The sequence below is a fragment of the Penicillium maclennaniae genome (genome assembly GCF_028827695.1).
Source record: "Penicillium maclennaniae strain IBT 15551 chromosome Unknown utg000008l:1.0-3552695.0:1.0-3555053.0, whole genome shotgun sequence".
In the NCBI taxonomy this organism is placed as follows: Eukaryota; Fungi; Ascomycota; class Eurotiomycetes; order Eurotiales; family Aspergillaceae; genus Penicillium; species Penicillium maclennaniae.
The window spans coordinates 487,610-505,375 of NW_026623220.1; the positions used below are offsets into that span (position 1 = coordinate 487,610).

Here is a 17,766-nt window from a genome sequence, read left to right on the forward strand (position 1 = left end):
ACATAATCATTTGATGAGAAATAAAGTAAATCCGTGAATAATTATAATCAGTAATTGGAGTTCTATTTCAGGAGTCACGCGAAACATAGGGTACATGGCGTCTTTGTTCTTCCTATGACTACCTTATCCGTCAACCCTGGGATAACACTCCAGAGATAAAATGAACCATTCGAAGGAAATTTCACAGATGCTAAGATTTCAAGGTTCATATGGAGATATGCATACATATACGTATCGTGATCAACATACGTGTACTAATCCATCCCCGGTCACTTGTCAAGATCTGATGATCGCGACGCACTGACCCCAGACCCTGCCACTGGGTAAATGCTAATCAAAGCATCTGGAATGTCGGGTCTCGGGTCTCTAATATCTGTTTCTGATCTTCCACAATTTCCAAACTTGGCGTGGGTGAAGATCAATCTACGAGAAGAAAACCACAGCGAAAACGTCCCATTTTGCCCATTAAGTTAAGTACATGACAAGTCGTTTCGAGGAGGAGCCGAAGCCAGACGCATTGATATCCATGCATCCATGCCTAGCAAGAAGAAACCGAGGGGGTTCGGGATCGAAGAAAGAGGGGAAGGGGGATCTGCCGGAATAGCAGCATGCTTGGTATTCATCAGAACATAAGAGAAAAAAAAGAAGAAGAGATGGGTAACGGTGTGAACGTTTACTCTTCCTCCTCGTCGGGCTGATCAAAGAGGAAATTGGCGGCAAGTTCCTCGTTTTTATCGCAGGCGAAATACGCCTGGATGACTGAGTCGCGGGGAAAGCCAAGACGGCAGAGCTGAAAGTGTTAGCTTTAATTAGAAGTTAGGGCTGTGAAAAGGGGGACGTACACGCTCGATGGCATCCCGTTCTTCCTCTGTGACTGAGATGGCTTGCGTGCCTGGGGGCAGCTGGCCTTCCTCATCCTCACCGAGATCCTCACTCAACAGCTGCAGGAACTGCTCCGAGTTCTGACCAATCATCGCGGCAATCTGAGGGTTGCCTGCTGCGACCTGCTGCAGAATGGGCTCAAGCATGTGCGGTTGCTGCTGGACGAGCTGGCGAAGCTGCTGGAAGTGGGGGTTGTTGCGCAGGAAATCCAAGTTGCCCAGAGCTTCACCCCCACGACCACCGCGGCCACCACCATCGCCGGCCTGAGCAGCTGCTTCAAACATGTTGAAACCACCATCCTCACCAGCACTAGCGAGCGCAGCGGCAGCGGCGGCAGCATCATCGTTGTCAGATTCAGCGCCACGTGCCGGAGTCTGCTCATGTTGCGGCTCCTGCGCAGGTTGTTCGGGAATACCCTAGCGAATGTTAGGGGAAAAAACTAAATGTGCGAGAGCTTGGAAAAACAAAACCTACGCTTAGGAGGTATTCAATCGCACGGTCCGGATTGAAGAATGCAGCTCTCATAGCACGCTCGGCATCGGCTCTGGCGAATCCCATGTTCTCCATCTGGTTGATTGCGTTCTCGGCGTCAGTGCCCATGGTCAACGCGGAAGGGTCGCCGAAAGCGGGCTGATCGCCCGCACCTGCGCCAGCCGGAGTAGGTGTCGCAGGAACCGCGGGGGTGGAAGCAGCGGCAGGGGCAGCAGGAGCAGGAGCAGCGGGGGTGGAAGCGGGGGCTCTGGCAGCCGGGGTGGAGGGAGCCTTCGAGGCGGAGGCGGCAGGCTTAGGACCCTAGTTCGATGAGTATAATGCCAAGATTGATCTAGTATGGAAATTCGTACCTTGGCGGGCAAGCAGACTAGGAAATCCTTCTCTTGAATGCTGTAAGACTCGACCGTCTTGTCATCCTGCAAAATCTTGCCTGTCCAGAAAGCAGGTTAGCTGCAGCTCCTTGACCAAGCTCCCCATCTCCGTATCTCGTGGTGACGCACCAGAATAGATGACCTTCATTCGCTCCGCGTCATATTCGCCCTTTTCCTGAGCAATCTTTGCCTTCACTTCTCGAACCTGGGGCACAAAATTGATCAGCCCCGCACCAGTGGCGGCGGGTTTATTTCAGCGATAAATCATCACATACAGTCTCAGAAGGCTCGACATCGATCACGAACTTCTCCTGCTTCAGATCCTGTAAAGAAAGAGCGAGTGTCAGCGGCGTTCGTCTGACACAAAAGGTGTTGATTAAGGGTGTTAGGATGGTAGGTTGACGAATGACGGACCTTGAAGGTGAGCTTCATTTTGCCGAGTGCCGCCGCGGGGGAGTAGATAGAGGGCGGTAGAAACTAAAGGATGGCGAGATGGAAGTAGAGATTCAAAGAGGGAGAGCAAGAATCAAGAGGGGCGCCGAGCAGAAGTGACGATGATGCAGCAAACGAGGTGCCTAAGGCTGGCAGTTGCCTCACCGCCCCACATTTGATGACCGATTCTCCTCATCCTGTTCACGCCTGGAGTACACACTTGAGAATTGTCTTTTCTAGAATCCCTTTCGTCATCACAGGAACAATGCTACCATCAGGGATATGAGAGTGGGGTCGATTTTCATGACTTCCCCTGTCATATTCATTATGGTGTGCCGTCATCAAGTCCCAAGGTCTGCAAGGTCACACCCTTGTGCAAATAGCAGGCTGCCAAAGCATAAGGATCGGCAAAGATGATATCCTTCTGACATTCAATAAAGGTCGCTGTAGGGTTAGCCTCGCTTACAGCATATCAGAGCTCGATCTGAGATTGCAACGCAGCCACTCGATCAAGCATGAGCACGGACAAGCTCTTCCGCACACGGGACAGGCCTTATGAAGAATCGATCTGGAATCCGTACGCAGGTTGACAAATTTGAAATAGCCGATCTTCGTAGTGATTAGCGTGCCATTATATGGGATCCGATTGGCAGCTCCAAGGAATAGAACAAGACACTTCTACTTCGCATCTACCATGTTCTCATAGGGACCCAGTCATCGATCACCGATAGCCACCAATCCATAGCCACCCCCTAGGAATCCAAGATCCCTTCTCAAGGCGACCTGCGAACTACATTCCACGTAGAAAACCCAGGGAAATGGAAAAATCTACCGGGATGATATATCACATCCCGGAGATCGGACAACGTTCCGCTCTGATGGATCGAATAGATAGTCCCAGCTAGCGGCTCGATTGACAGATTTATAAGAAACTCAGGGCCTGGCCTGTCTATGGATTTCGTGGGAGCCAATCTCCACTTATGTACCTGTACACCGGCACTGCGATATATCATTTCTTGACGTGCAGTAGTTCCCAGTAGTTCCTGAGCCAGATCCCCGATTCTAACTCGGATCTGCCATTCCCCAGACTCTTACCACATTCTTGGGTTGACGGATCAGATCGACGTGATTAATTCTGCAGAAATATGATCTGTTGAGACGGCTCATCCGTATACTTTGAGCCACGCTGCTCCTTTCGCCCCGTTCGCAGCCCACGCGTATCATAAGTATGACTTGCCCCCGAGACCTGCAGGGGAATTTTCCTATGAGGTCAAAGGCCTCTTGCCAGCCCAGAGACGCATTCATTTCGCGTGAAGTGACTTGATATCAACTCGTTCTTTCAATTGATATCCTGTCGCTCTACTTCCATTCTTTTGAATCTTGAGACGGTTCCTTTTACTCTCTCATAATGTCTGCTATCATTTTCTATTGTATGGCTGCGGCCGCCGTCTTTTCGACCTTGATTTCTACGATTGTTAGTAGTGTCACGTATGCCACCTTACTCTCTTTATCCTCGCACGACTCCGGACTCGCTCCTCTCGCCCTGGGTGCTATCAGCTGTGGAGCGTTGATTGGTCTTAGCATTCTTTTGCACAAGGAGGTTCGAAGAAACGAACAATGGCCTGTTTGGAAGACTGGAATCTTCGGCTTCACGGGTGTCTACCTCCTCATCGCCGATGTATGTTCTGCAGGAACAATGATGGCCAGCCTGCCTTCACTTTCGGGCATATGGATCACCCGCTCGGTCTTTTGGGCCATCACACTCCTAATGCAAGGCCTATACATTGGATTCCTTCTGGTACAATTGACCCAGAAGAAACCCGAGCCAACCTGGCCGAGCTCATTATCCCAAGAGCTTAAGACACTGCCCGAAAGCCCCAGCTCGATCACATCTCCATCAGCGCCATACGATCCCCATGCCAGGGTAGCAGGATTTGACACCAGAAGATCCTCTCTCCGCAAATTCCCTCGGCGATCCAACCGTTACTCAGGTGGAACACTATGTCTCCAAAACTCGCAAGAAGCCAAAGATAGCTCATTCGACACAGGCTCGTCTATCTGCTCCCCAGAGCCATCACCAATTCAAGACCATTTCCAGATCGAACGAGACAATCAACTGCTTCTCTCTGGTGGCAGCATCCGCAGCATGCCCAGCCTTCGATCGGAAAGAATCCAGCAATCCCTCGATCACCTAGTCTCTCCTTCTCCAACAGCAAGCACATTCAACTTGGACTCTCCCGCTCAATCCACATTGAACTTGAGCCTGCCAGAGCGCGAACACAATATCCACCCTCTCTTCCGCTCCACCAGCCCATGCCCATCCCCCACTCCCACACTGGGGACCGTGGTGAAAGGCTCCCCGTCTGCCGGCCAGACTATTACCAAAAATACATTGACGCGGATGCGATCCGCGCGCTCCCTGCGCGAGCTCAATATGCGGACTCCCTCTCCGCTACCCGAGAGCAGGCCTGAGCTTGTGCGCCAGGATTCGGGGTCTGGGTTGTCCTTGAGCTACGTGAAACGGGCCGAGAAATACGAGACAAGATATAATTTGAGAGAATCGCCGGAGGAAAGGTGATTCGGGGGACTCTAGGGTGTTCGTTTATGATTGGTTTATGCATAATGATGTTTGTACAAAGGTGGTGTTTTGTGAATAAGGGAATAGGAATATCACGGAAATGGACTAGTCAAATGGATTTGCAACGTCTACAACCTACGAATACTTTAAAGCCCTAGGGACCGGAATAGTATACCGAGAGTGAATGTCTTAGGAGTCGGCCGATTGTGGTAAGCCCGATGGCTCGTATATTAGGCTCGGGGCCGTCTGTGGGATGACATGGCCGCGTTCGTCGACTTGTGGTGGGTCGGAATACCTGGGATAGGTAGTAGAGGTGTTCTAGTGCTAGTTCAAGTTCTCGTTCTCTTGAAGATATGGACATTGAATAGAATATATAATATAGAATCCAGAATCCAGAAGCCCGAATATATTAAATGATCGAGCGTTAGTATGTGCCCAGTCATGAGGGTGGGCCAACGTAGACGCGCGGGAAAAATCACCGACCAGGTAATCTGGTAATCTTCTCTTTACTCTGTACTCTACTTTCCCTCCCTTTTTCTACTTTCCACGTTCGACTTTTACTTTCTATCTACTTTCTTCGTTCATCTTTCCTACTTTTCTTGCTGATTTCGACTCTGTTCTTCTCTACACGCGTCATTGTGCCCTTGCGTCCCATCCCATTCGCGCGCCACTCCACCCGGGGCTCCAGTCAAATCCTGCGCCCCGAGTAGATCCTTCCCAACCTCTTCTACCATCTCAGCGACCCTAATCTTAATCTCTTCTTCCATCGCGGCATCTGGCCCAAGGTAAGTTTCTTTCTTGTATCTGATCCTAGGCTTCCGATTCTTCTCCTTTTACCCGCCCGCTTCCCCCCGATCTTGTTTTTCCATCCCCTGTCCCTTTCCCTACTTCCCTAGTGGATCGCGTGTCCCTCTTACTTACCTCTACACTCTACTGTTGTAACTCCATCCCATCTTGGGGGGCGCGATTGTTTCATTCTAAGACCTCATCTTCATCGCCGTTTATTTATTCCCTTGTTTTCACCATTTCTTCTCATCGCATTCTTGTTTTTTTTTTCCCGTCCAGTTCATCCAACCCCTTGTCCATTTCATCTCCGATGTTCCCACGACGCATTCCATGATTGATTTGCTCGTGTTTTGATCGGAGATTACTTCCTGTCCCGTAAACCTTTCTTCGGGTGACTGACTCCACGAAGACGACAGCGATGGTGGGTAGAAGAGGCCGAAGGGCCACCGCAGGGCCTGCCATTCACTCCAGTCCGGCCACGCGATCCTCGCGCAATGCAGCTGGTAATTATTCCTCTCTTGTGATTTCTTTCTAATTACTCATTTCCAATTTTTAGATTCGGCACCCGCGCCGATCGTCACTCCCACACGCGGTCGAGGCCGCGGTCGTGGCCGTGGCCGTGGCCGAGGGAGGGGCCGCTGGGCTGATCACTGGGCTCGTAGAGCGAGTATGCCAGAGCGAGTAAATACAGAAGACAGTCCCCCACCCAGTGAACCTGAATTGCGTTCGCATATTATCAAATTTCGAGTAGGAACACCTGCTCTTCGCAATTTGCAAAATGCATCTGCCGATGCCACCGAGGACGCTGGGACTTCTCCTGCTTCCTCCTCTAGCACTCCTGAGAACTCGCAAAATCCCGGGACTCCCGGCGTGCGTCGGTCTAAAAGGGCCATGGCTGTTCCTGAATCATCTCGTACTACTCGGCAGTCGGCCAGGTTCAAACCTTCTGACCTGGGCGATGACACTCCTGAGAAATCTATTGATGCTGATGACACCGAGGATGATGGCTATTCGCCTCACAAAGAAGCCCATGATGAGGACTTCGATCCCCAGCCTCGTATCAAGAATGGTTCTCAAACTCCTGAGCCTGCCCGGCATCAATCGGACCGCTATCAAACCGATGAAGATCACGAGATGGCTGATTCCGGCTCTGCAACGTATGTTCATGATAGTCTTGATGAACCACCCCGTGGAATGTTTTCTCCGCGTTTGGCACGCAAGCGCAAATCCATTGAAATGAAGGACGAAAGCCAGGATGCAGAGTCGTTCGGTATCTCGGAAATCGCCAACAAGAAGCCTAAGCTCGAAGAAGATGCAGAACCTACTCCCGAAAGTGCCTTGGCAAATGGCAAAGAAACTGGATCTCTTTCTGAAAACACCATTGACGGACCCGCCGAAGAGAATGCTTTCGTAGTTGCTCCCGCCCGAGGCCGAGGTCGAGGACGTGGAAGTCGTGGTGGTTGGCGAGGCCGTGGTCGGGGTCGAGGTCGTGGTCGCGGCAGTCGAGGGGGGGCCATTGGACCCATTCGATCGACTGTTGTTCGCGCACGCGGTCGAGGCCGAGGCCGGGCTCGTGCATCAGCAGCAGCCCTCCGACGCGGTGGCAAGAGAATCGAAGATGAGATTTGGGATAGCGAGAGTCGCCGACGATCGCCTTCGCCTATACCATCTACGCGGCCGATTAAAGATCGACAGGATGAGCTCGCAGCACTTTTCAAGAAGGTTGGACAGGCACAGCAGCTCGCACTTAGTGTACTGGCGGACCATTCTATGACGAAGATTGTGCGAGACAAGTTCGCCCATAAGGAATGTCCCGAATTTATACAGATCCAGAAGGAACTTGCCGACTACGAGCGCAAGGCCTTGCTTCGATACCGCGAGCAATACGACTTGAAGGTTGATAGTGCAGAAAAGGTCTACGTGGGGGAGGTCTTCAATATAACGGAGCGAGCGAGGGTGAGCTCTTCTTTGTCTGCTGTGTCAGGCTTGTCTAACCATTCTCAGTTACAAATTGGAGAAATCAAGCAGGAGATGTTCCACGCAGCCCGTGGCAAATACATGGAGCTAGTTGTGGGCCGACAGGCAGCTGAAGATGATGAACATACAGAGGTGAGCATACGTCAAGACCAATTGAAGCGGATATCGGCTAACTTCTCCAGACTGACGGTTCCGACCCTGATGCCGAAGAACCACAATACCTCTTCCGAATCGGCAAGGCTGGAATTAGAGAGGTCGAGCGCGGGTACGTTGCAGAAGCCGTTCGTATCCCCGAGGGTGCGGCTGCCCACGAACGTGGTGCCAATATGTGGGAGGACTTTATGAAGAAGGTCCAACTGGGCGAGGACCTCAACCCCCAGATGCGTGCTCTGGATGGTATAGTGGAGCAGTCAGTCCAAGAGAACATCGAGCGATCTTTGGAGTCTCTCCTTAATGCCGTCCAAGTGATCTGCGACCAAGAAAATGGCAAGATTCAAGACGCATCGCCCAAGGCGCTGTCAATGCTGGCCGATACGGCACTTGCCGAACCACCGACTCCGCATCTCCCACAGATGCGCACCGATCCTAATATGCAGCACTCCCATCGTGCACTCCTCCCCACGCCCTCTCAAGTTCAGCCTCAGCTTCCGCCTCCACCTCCCGGCATGGCGCATGGCCCCACCGATCCCCGATCTTTCATTCTTCCTCGACCTTCCCCGATTCTCTCTCAGCCTCGTCATCTCCTCCCAGCACGCGGGCAACTCGGCTTGCCGGATCCATTCTCTATGAACGGACCTCCGCAGCTGCCGCCGCCCCCGGGCTCGAATTTCCGCAGTCTGCCTCTCCCCAATTATCTTCCACCCCCTGGACACCCGCAACAACCGGGTCCTCCAGGTCCCGCCCCCATGTACTATCCACCGCCACATGGGCATGGACATGGGCCACCGCCTCCTCCACCTCGTCGATACTAAGGTGATGCACATCCATTATGCATGATCACCAGCGGAGCTACTACCGCTTTGGAAAAAAAAAGAACAATGTACCATTACCATCAGGATGAGGGAACCTGAGTATCGATTTCCCTCAGATTGTACTTTACTTCTCGTCTTTCAGCGTCGGCGTTTGTGCCCTTGGGGGTGTGTCAATGGGGGGGGGGGATATAAAGCCGGTCCTAGATACCTCGGTCATTTTGGGCCATCAATAGCAGTCTTTGTTTTTTTCCCTTCTCATCCATCCATTCCCGTATCATTTTGTTGTCATCAAGCGTAATCGCATATTCCATTAATGATACCTTCCGTAGCCAGCACAGCCACCATGTCAGTACCTCCGCGCCGCTCAAGGTCCACCGTCAACATGAGACAGGATGAGTCAAAAAAGAAAGTAAAGTACCAGTACTTGAGCTCGCATACCAATTACCACACACTCTAAGTACCAGTACATGACCATTACTGCCAGCCCCACCGCAGCGGGGCAGCTGCATCCTGAGCCATGATTGGTCATAGCTTTTGCTCTTTTTCACCTCTCATCCCACTTCTTTTAAAAGTCCATCACCGCTGTGTCCTAGATCCTCCTCACCAGGAAAAATATTCTCGCGCATTTCAGTGCGCTCTATACCATTACCACACCCCTCGACACAGTCACTTCCCTCCACTCCACCATGGCTGTTCGCGCGCAATTCGAGAACTCGAACGAGTAAGCGGCCCCAATGAAGATCAATCGAGACCTGCTAACAGATACAGGGTTGGCGTCTTCTCTCGCCTGACCAATTCCTATGCTATTGTCGCTGTTGGAGCCTCGGAGAACTTCTACAGGTATGTTCATGCCTAGATCTCTAGATTTCCTGGTGCCCTGTGCAATACTATGGCCCCAATCTCGATCTCCGAAGATTTTCAATGTCTGGAAAATTAAAGGACAAAATTCATGATTCTCTCGGATTTTCCTGATCACTAATACCCATATAGTGTCTTCGAATCTGAGCTGCAGGATATCATCCCCATCTGCCATGCTACTATCGCCGGTACACGCATCGTCGGTCGTTTAACGGTCGGGTAAGAGACTTTTCCTATTTTCCCCCCCCTCCTCCTCAAACCGCCAAACCTTCAAGAAAAAAAAGACAACCCGGGCTGTAGATGCAGCTCTAGATGCAGCTCCAAAGAAAGGGAAAAATGGAAAATAAAGATTCCCAAAAACTAACTCGATCAAAGAAACAAGAACGGTCTCCTCGTCCCCACAACAACAACCGATCAAGAACTCCAACACCTGCGCAACACCCTCCCAGACAGTGTCAAAATCCAACGCATCGAAGAGCGGCTCTCGGCCCTAGGCAACGTAATCTGCTGCAATGACCACGTCGCGATCGTGCACCCAGATCTAGAGCGGGAAACAGAAGAAATTATCGCCGACGTCCTGGGCGTCGAAGTCTTCCGCCAAACAGTGGCCGACAACGTCCTGACAGGATCCTACATGGCCCTGTCGAACCAGGGTGGAATCGTGCATCCCAAGACCTCCGTCCGGGATCAGGATGAGTTGAGTTCCTTGTTGCAGGTTCCGCTTGTGGCGGGATCCGTGAATCGTGGTTCGGCTGTTGTTGGTGCTGGCATGGTTGTTAATGATTGGCTTGCTATCACGGGCTTGGATACCACTGCTACTGAGTTGAGTGTTGTTGAGAGTGTGTTTAGGTTGGGTGAGATGGCGCCCGGTGGTGCTGGCGCTGGTGTTCATAAGGAGAGTATTGTGGAGTCTTTCTACTAGGGTTTTTTTGGGGGGGGGGCCTGGTGTGATTATTCATACTTGATGTGATTTAGTACGGGAGACGGTTTTCTTTTTCTCTGTTTATGCTTTATGAGGCTATTTTCAGTGTGTGGATTGCATCTTATGGAATCTGGCAATGATTTGATGACTTAGATTTTTGTTTTTTTACTTGCATTTGGTAATCTGTAGTTCTTAGAGGTAAATGCATGAATGTATGCCCTACTTACAATTTTACGATTCTTGATTTGAAATATCGAACTCGAAAGAACCTACCTGGCCTACCCTACTTACGAACCTTGAGCTGAAAGACCTGCACAGCTACATAGGTACCGAGAGCCAAGAAGACTGAAGACTTAGGATTGAAGAATGAACCAACTTCATGATTGCAATTATCGATCGGGGTATTGAGTTTTGCTTCAAAAAAAAAATAACAAGTCAGAAAAGGAAAATAATTGAAAGACTCAAAGCGAACTCCCCACCCAAACCAAGGTTAAAATGCTCCTGTTTTTTCAACCCCCGACCAATTCCCATTCCATTCCCATTCCCTTTTCTCGTTCTCGCTGAATGTATATGCTGTCGTGAGACCTAGACTTCACCCTCAATCTCCATCTGAGATTGCGACTGGGGTTGTGAGGACTCTTCCGGCTTCATGTTCGCGTAGCTGGGTGATTCCGGGGGGAGGGGGTGCAGGGGGAGGGGTGGGATCGTCTGCCTCTATTTCTCTGGGCTCGGGCTCGCCGGAGTCCGGTGGTGGTGGTGGCGGAGGCGGAGGGGTGGACTTTTGTCGCTTCATTGGGGAGTTGGAACCATCGCCCGAGGGGTGGAGTTGTTCTTCTTCACGTTTGCGTTTAAGAGTTGCATCCTCATCCAGTAAGGTCGAGGTGGGCTCAGTCTCGACTTCATCGTCGGACATTTTGACGTCTTCGGGCGGGTTGGCTTGGTTGCCGTTTGTCTTGGACGCCTGCTTTGCAGCCTTTTGCTTTTCGCGTTCCTTTTGCTTAGCGGCAGCCTTGTCGAAGAAGGATTTGCAGTAGCTCTTCACCGTATGTTGGTGTTTCTCGCTGATGGGGGCAGTGGGATCGGTGACACGGTTCTTCTTGTAGTCGCCTTCGACGAGTTTTTTGGATGTCTGGTGATTGTTAGGATGATTCATAGCTTGGGGAAGAAATCGAAAATCCTTAATAAAGGCGACGTACGTCTTTGGCGAACCGTTTGAGATGGTCCTTCGGGATTTTGTGCCTGTATTGGTCACTGACCGACTTGATGTGAGGGAATAACTAGGCATCTTTAGCTTCGTGTCTGCAAGATGACCGCAGTATACACTTACAGTATTCTCATAGACCTTCATCTGCTTCTCAATAGAGAGCTTCTTCCACCAATCACCCTCTTTTTTCTTCTTCTCTGGCTGTTCCGACGGTTGGGGGGGGTATCGGGTGTCTCAGTCTTTTGCTCGGATGGGGTTTTTTTCTTGTGCACTCGCATTGATGATGCCGTCAATAATGTCTTGCAAGCCCTTACTCTTCTTCGGGACCTGAGGTTCAACGGGTGTTGCAGGGGCCGTCGGACGGTCCCATGTGGTGTCACCCTTGGCCGTATAATAGTAGGTTCTGCCATTGGCCTCTGCCGGGAACCATCCCGGCGGCAAAGGTTGTTGTTGACGACTACGTCGATTTTGTTGTCGGTCCCGCTGATTGGGTGGTTGGCGGTTGCGAGACCGCTGTTGAGATGGACCCCGCGGCGCTTCGAATGTAGGAGAAGGCGAACGGGTGGCAGAGCGTTGACGTTCGCGTCCAGGATCGCGACGTTCGAAGGGGTTGTGCTGCTTGGGCTGGTCACCCGGCTTCATGCGGGGGATTCGATATCCCAGCTCCAAGTTGGCCCAGCTCTCCAGCAGGGCAACTGCCTTCTTTGCCACCCTTTCATCCTCGCTGGTGGTCAAGGGTTGGATCTTCGACTCAATCTTGGAGTCGTTGATCTTGTTGCGCGTGAGTCGTGGGAACTTGTCCAGGATGTCCAATATCTGCAGCATCACGTTCTGATCTTCCTTCCACATCGCGAGCTGGGAATTCAGAATTTGGTAACCGTGCATCTTCACGACACGATTTCGAACTCGTTCGTCCTCACAGCGCTGGATTCGACCCAGAAGCTTGACGGCAATCCACTTCTCCTGGCACTGCATGAGAGCGGCCATGACCTTGGTCACGCCATCTTCATCCAGGGACTTGGGCTGTACGCTGTCCACATATTCCTCGTCGTCTTCCTCGGTCTTCTTCTTCTTGGGGCGACGCGCCACCACAGTATCCCAGCCTTCAGAATCATCAATACCGAGAGCCTCGATCGTCGCGTTCGAGAGCTTAGTAGCACGCTCAGTCTGGGTGCGTCCGCCGATGAAGCCCGTGCAGTTGGGCTCGCCACAGTAGCAGGGTTGGGGATCCGCGCCATATCGATCCACATTGTAGTTAAAAACGAGCTCTTCGCCCGCTTGAACTGCCCGCTCCGCAAAAATTCCCATACGTAACTTCTCGCCCACCACCCACTTGTCGACATAGCAATTAGGATTGCAGGAGTGGTTGCAGAATCGACCCAGATTGCCTCGCCTCGTCGCATCTACGAATTCGCCCTTATTCAGGGACATGAAGTAAAAGTGTTTGATGCCCTCTTCATCGTACTGCCTCGTCCGACGCCGGAACTGCTGCTCCCCAATTACCTCTCCAACGTACTCGAAGATCAACTGGTGGGGGTCGAGATTTGTTTCCGCCCGAAGTCCGAATCCTTTCTTATCCGTTTTGATGACCGCTACCTTTGCGTATTGTTTCTTCTGGAACCGCTGATTTTGGCAATTTTGACCGCAACCGCAGTCGCCCACGCACTCAATTTTGGTCGCTCGGTTGATGCAATCAGAGTCTTCGCCACATGCCGGATTCGTTTCAGTGAACTTGTCTAGAGACCGCTGGTTAGTGGTTTCGCCAGAAGAGAGACGTGGCGGGACCATTGCGCAGGGATAAGGGGGACTTGAAGCGACCTACCCCACTCATCAGTGCAATCACACTCCATGGCATGCTCCGTGTAGCCCATATATTTGTTGGCATACCAGCAATTCTCGATTTGTTCGAAAGTAGCCAGCGCATCGGCGGTGCTGTCCGGCAAGTGAGACCAAAGCTGCGGCGGACGAGCCACGACCTTCTGAGACGAGCTGCGCGAGAGTTTTGGCGGCTGCCCCGGCTCCTGCTTGACGACAATGTCTCCGCCAATGGTCTCCTGTTCTTCCTTCATGTATGTCTCGGTGTCGGCAGATTTCCCCTCGGGCGAGCGAGAGGATGTCGCGCGAAGGCCATTTTTGGCTTCGCCGTTGACCGGAAGATGCAAGGCTGCCTCGGGGTCATGCGAGTCCGCGCTGCCATGGGCAGACATGACGACACGGACTACGAGGTAAAGTAAAGCGCGTAAGGAAAAAAAGAAGGTAGAGATCGAATGTAAGGAGAACGCTGAGTTGATTGAGATATTCCTAAACTGAGGCGCGCTCTCACCGCCCGATTTTCACCACCTTAGTCCGCCCGCGATCTCACCGCCCACGAAGCGCGTTCTGTAAGAGCAAAATGGGCCCGCGTTGTGGGGGAAGAGGAGGGTCAGTGAGTGTGTGTGTGTGTGTGTAGGTATGTATGTGTGTATGTGTGGGTGTGTACAGTCGAAGTGAACAACAGGTCATCTCGTGAATCGTCAAGTCAAGTGGCATCCATCTATCCTTCGGGATCATATCTTGGGGGCTGTTTACGACCCTCGGGAAGATGCCAGTTGATCTTTGGATCGTACACGGCCTATCGTTGTAGAAGGTAGATCTGCACATTATTCTACCTCATTCGCGTGAGTTGCGCAGAGGAAGACATCTATGTCGAAGCCGTCCAGCAAGGCCCCTTCGCCATGTTATAGCGGAGGATGCGAGGCTTCTGCTTCTGCAGGAAGTCAAACAAGCGGAAAACGATAGGGTGAGACCGAACACCAGAGCTCCTGCAGGGCCACGTCCACGGGCAGCGACGTGCCGTTGAGTGGACGTTCAGTTCGGGCGGGAAAGGATTGGCTGTGAGGATGAGAAGATGCGATGCGGAATGCAAACGGCGTCTGTGCGCGATATAGAAGTATGCTCTTTACCTTTTTGTTCTTCTGGATGGTGTGTTTTTCTTTACTGTGGTTCCCCCACGGTGATTATCCTATAGAGAGTCTAGAGAGTGTAGAATATCGGTGATAGTGAGCCTTCTCCCACATAGGTAAAAAGGCCACACTTCTCCAAACATCACTACATTGCATTAGTCCGAACGATCGAACCCCTTTCTTCTTCTCATTCCAACTGGCGTGTGGATCGAGGCTAAACCGCACCGGGGCCTAGCTTCAAACACAATCAACCTAACGTCCCGGGGCCCCTCTTCGTCCCTCTCTTGGTTCCATTCCTCCTCCCTATCCCACCTTCTCACTGGTCCATATACCCCCGACTACATCGGATCGGGTTAGATCCAGACCTCTTGCACTCCTTCCACGGTTTCCATCCGGGAAAAGCACTTGCTTCCCGCAGGATGTCCCTTGGCCCTGGGCCTGCCAGCGCCAACCGTTTCCAAAATTGTACTCCTGATGCTTTTCTTTTCTGTTCTCCCCCCACTATATCGTACTTTTAGCCGTAATTTTGGGGATCTTGCATTTCTGGAAAAGATGAAACTGCCCCCGTAATTCCTGCCTCTGGCCCTGCGGCTGTCCTAGTTTCTCTCTTTCTCTCTCGCTCTCTCTCTCGCTCTCTCGCTCTCTCTCTCTCTCTTGTTTCTCTCTGATCTTTTTTTTTTCCCCCCCTGCGCGATCCCGGCTGCTGTCTTCCTAGCCAATCCATTTCTGTTCGAGCCGGGATATATGCACTTTTTGTTTTGTCTTTTGCTGATGCGTCTCAATTGCACTCCTTGATCCTGTCATTCTTTTGTTCCGATTTGTTTTTCTCTATTCATTGCCCTTGCCCTTGCCCTTATCAGTTCCTGATCATGGACACATAAGAGTGAAACGTCCGCGTGTTGTTGATTTGGCTTTTTCGAGGGTCGAGTTTTCACCCCCCAATCCTATTAGCGGTGGATTTTTGTGATTTTGTGATTTTGAGACTTTGATATCGAATGGTCCATGGTTCGGTCTGGAGATGTCAAATCCAGCCGAGAGACCGTGGACGGAGGAGGAGAGGGTATGTAACTCCATTTGCCCACGATTGCGAGACCCGACTTAACAGATCACAGTATGCACTACTCACAGAGATCCTCAAAAAGGCCGGCATCTCATCTGGTCATCTCTTTCGCTTGATCAACGAGTTTCGTGTGTCTCCTAACTGGCACGATATCCCGCTCCCTCAAGGTAAAACCCGTTGTGATATCAAATGCGTCCAAGTAACTGACTTGATCAAAAAGGTCGCTCGCTCAACTCGTGCAAACTGGCTTTCTACACCATGCAACAAGGTCTGCCAGAAGCTAAAGGTCAAGCCCAATCTCAAGGACCAGGACAGGGACAAGGACAACCAACATCCAATCCACCCACAGCTCCAATTCAGCGTCCCGAATTGATCGGGACCTCAACGCCCATAGACCCAACGCTTCGCAAGCGACCGCTCTATCCAGCAGAGAAACCAATTGCCCCACGCGCCATTCAACCCAGACCACCAGCCAGCACCGCATCTCACAGCAGTGAAAGCTCCGCGCAACTATCACCCAGATTCGACATCTCCACCGGCGAGCCTCCGCGCAAACGAGGCCGCCCCAGCAAAGCCGAAACCGAACGCCGCAAAGCTGCCGCTGAAGCCCGCGGCGAGCCTTACCCACCACCACGCCGGTCCGGCTCAGAACGACTCAAGATCGCCTCGCCATCAAGTCCAGCAGGTCTAGGTCTAGGTCTAGGTCCAGGTCCAGGTCCAGGACATTCAATAGCACCGTATCCAGGCCCCCCACCACCAGGCTACGGAGTCCCATCTCGTCCCATTGCACCGGTTCCAGAACGCGACATCTCAACTCGCATGGGCATGCGAGAACTTCCTGAGCCTCAAGAAATGGGTCCTCTTCCTTCTCCGCACGCTTTACAACTCGGTCCTCCGGATAGTTTTCCTCCGCGTCTGAATAGCACGAGCGAACGCGGCTCTTTCAGCGCCATCCCATCAGATCGATTTTCACCGGATAGTCGACGAGACTCGTTGACTAGTCGGGGTGAACCGCCATATGAAGGCAGGTCGAGTACTACGCCTGGAGATCCGCCGAGATGAGGTGCACGTCGACAATGTTCGATGTTTACCATGAAGTCCATGAACTGATGAACAGTAGACAGCGTTCCTGTGTTTATTGTTTTTTTTCCCTCCATTTTCTATTTTCCTTCTCCCTTTTTTTTTCCCACAATTGTGTCTGCTTTATTTATACTGACTTCTTTCTGCTACGTTCCTCGCGGGTTTCCGCCCTGCCCTTGCTCTTTCGCAAGGTGCATCTTTCACATGACATTCTCCAGCACCACTACAGCTGCACTGATGTGTCCATGACTATATTCGATGATGGCTTGAAAGCCTACGCCACGACCTCTAAATTGATGCTTGGCGATTTCTGCTCTTGAGCTTTTCAGAAGTCTCTTTGAGCCCTTTTCTATACAGACGTTTCCAGCTTCCACTTCTGCTGATATTTCTTCAATTCTGATTCTCCTCCGATCCTGCTTCGCTGAGTCAGCGTGAATATGACATTCATCCTATCATGACAGGGTGGAACCTTTGAGCCTGATATTTTGCTGACCGTTTTCATTTTCTCTGCTTCAATGGTGGTTCATGCTATGCTTACCGATCTGCCGTTTTGTATTATTTAATACTACATTCACCTTTTTTTTTGGTCTCTCTATCCGATCGCAGGATATGTCTGACTGTGGTCATCCAAAGACACCCCACAGGCTTTGTCTCTATGCCTCTTGTGCTCCTTTCTTGTCGCTTTTCTGCCTGCCTCGATCCTTTCCCTTCTTGGGGTTCTGTTTAGCCTATGACGTATGGAAGATTATGGATCGAAATATCATGTACAGCGCGCATGCTATTCGAAGCTCATTCGGTAGGGAGATCACCTTTCATGTATGCTAGATATTTAGACTTCCGCCTTGGAGGGTGCCATAACCAAGCCACACATCGCCCCGAAACTTCAATTCTGGGAGGTTTCTGTGAATCCGGGATCTGTCAGATTGGGGTCCGAGTGCGAAAGGCCAAGGATATAGCCTGCTCTTTGATGCATGCATTCCAATCTGGACGATCACGAACCTGGATGTCCACCATCCCATCGCATTCCACAGTCCGAGTAGGTCTAACCCTATTGCACTTGATTGGATTGTGGAGGACCAAAACTCGGTGTTTTGAGATCAATTAACTCGCTAATGGAAAAGATATGCACATGCACTCAACCGTGCAAGGAAAGTGGAAAGCGAGAACAAGCTGTGGACCCGTGCCTTCCTTCCTTCACACGTCCCGGTAAA

The 17,766-nt window shown here is 51.4% G+C and overlaps 6 protein-coding genes across 6 annotated transcripts; 4 read left to right on the plus strand and 2 right to left on the minus strand.

Moving 5' to 3' along the window:
* Positions 1 to 673: 673 nt before the first annotated feature.
* On the minus strand, positions 674 to 2,177 carry N7477_009178 (putative UV excision repair protein (RadW); the record flags this gene model as incomplete). Its single annotated transcript, XM_056970839.1, has 7 exons — positions 674 to 790; positions 843 to 1,298; positions 1,357 to 1,674; positions 1,725 to 1,804; positions 1,875 to 1,950; positions 2,021 to 2,068; positions 2,160 to 2,177. 7 exons carry the CDS (start codon positions 2,175 to 2,177, stop codon positions 674 to 676), a joined length of 1,113 nt encoding a protein of 370 aa, XP_056817818.1.
* Positions 2,178 to 3,585: 1,408 nt separating this feature from the next.
* On the plus strand, positions 3,586 to 4,755 carry N7477_009179 (uncharacterized protein; the record flags this gene model as incomplete). The annotated part of the gene is made up of 1 exon (XM_056970840.1): positions 3,586 to 4,755. One exon carries the CDS (start codon positions 3,586 to 3,588, stop codon positions 4,753 to 4,755), a length of 1,170 nt encoding a protein of 389 aa, XP_056817819.1.
* Positions 4,756 to 6,210: 1,455 nt separating this feature from the next.
* Positions 6,211 to 8,489, plus strand: N7477_009180 (uncharacterized protein; the record flags this gene model as incomplete). The annotated part of the gene is made up of 3 exons (XM_056970841.1): positions 6,211 to 6,238; positions 6,293 to 7,497; positions 7,701 to 8,489. 3 exons carry the CDS (start codon positions 6,211 to 6,213, stop codon positions 8,487 to 8,489), a joined length of 2,022 nt encoding a protein of 673 aa, XP_056817820.1.
* Positions 8,490 to 9,175: 686 nt separating this feature from the next.
* On the plus strand, positions 9,176 to 10,269 carry N7477_009181 (translation initiation factor 6; the record flags this gene model as incomplete). Its single annotated transcript, XM_056970842.1, has 4 exons — positions 9,176 to 9,210; positions 9,258 to 9,329; positions 9,480 to 9,566; positions 9,723 to 10,269. The coding sequence occupies 4 exons, from the start codon at positions 9,176 to 9,178 to the stop codon at positions 10,267 to 10,269; spliced, it is 741 nt and encodes a 246-aa protein (XP_056817821.1).
* Positions 10,270 to 10,867: 598 nt separating this feature from the next.
* On the minus strand, positions 10,868 to 13,680 carry set2 (SET and WW domain protein; the record flags this gene model as incomplete). The annotated part of the gene is made up of 5 exons (XM_056970843.1): positions 10,868 to 11,398; positions 11,466 to 11,546; positions 11,597 to 11,670; positions 11,788 to 13,209; positions 13,296 to 13,680. 5 exons carry the CDS (start codon positions 13,678 to 13,680, stop codon positions 10,868 to 10,870), a joined length of 2,493 nt encoding a protein of 830 aa, XP_056817822.1.
* A 1,753-nt stretch (positions 13,681 to 15,433) lies between these two features.
* On the plus strand, positions 15,434 to 16,537 carry N7477_009183 (putative AT DNA binding protein; the record flags this gene model as incomplete). Its single annotated transcript, XM_056970844.1, has 5 exons — positions 15,434 to 15,475; positions 15,528 to 15,642; positions 15,696 to 15,743; positions 15,825 to 16,160; positions 16,209 to 16,537. The coding sequence occupies 5 exons, from the start codon at positions 15,434 to 15,436 to the stop codon at positions 16,535 to 16,537; spliced, it is 870 nt and encodes a 289-aa protein (XP_056817823.1).
* Between the last annotated feature and the right edge of the window lie 1,229 nt (positions 16,538 to 17,766).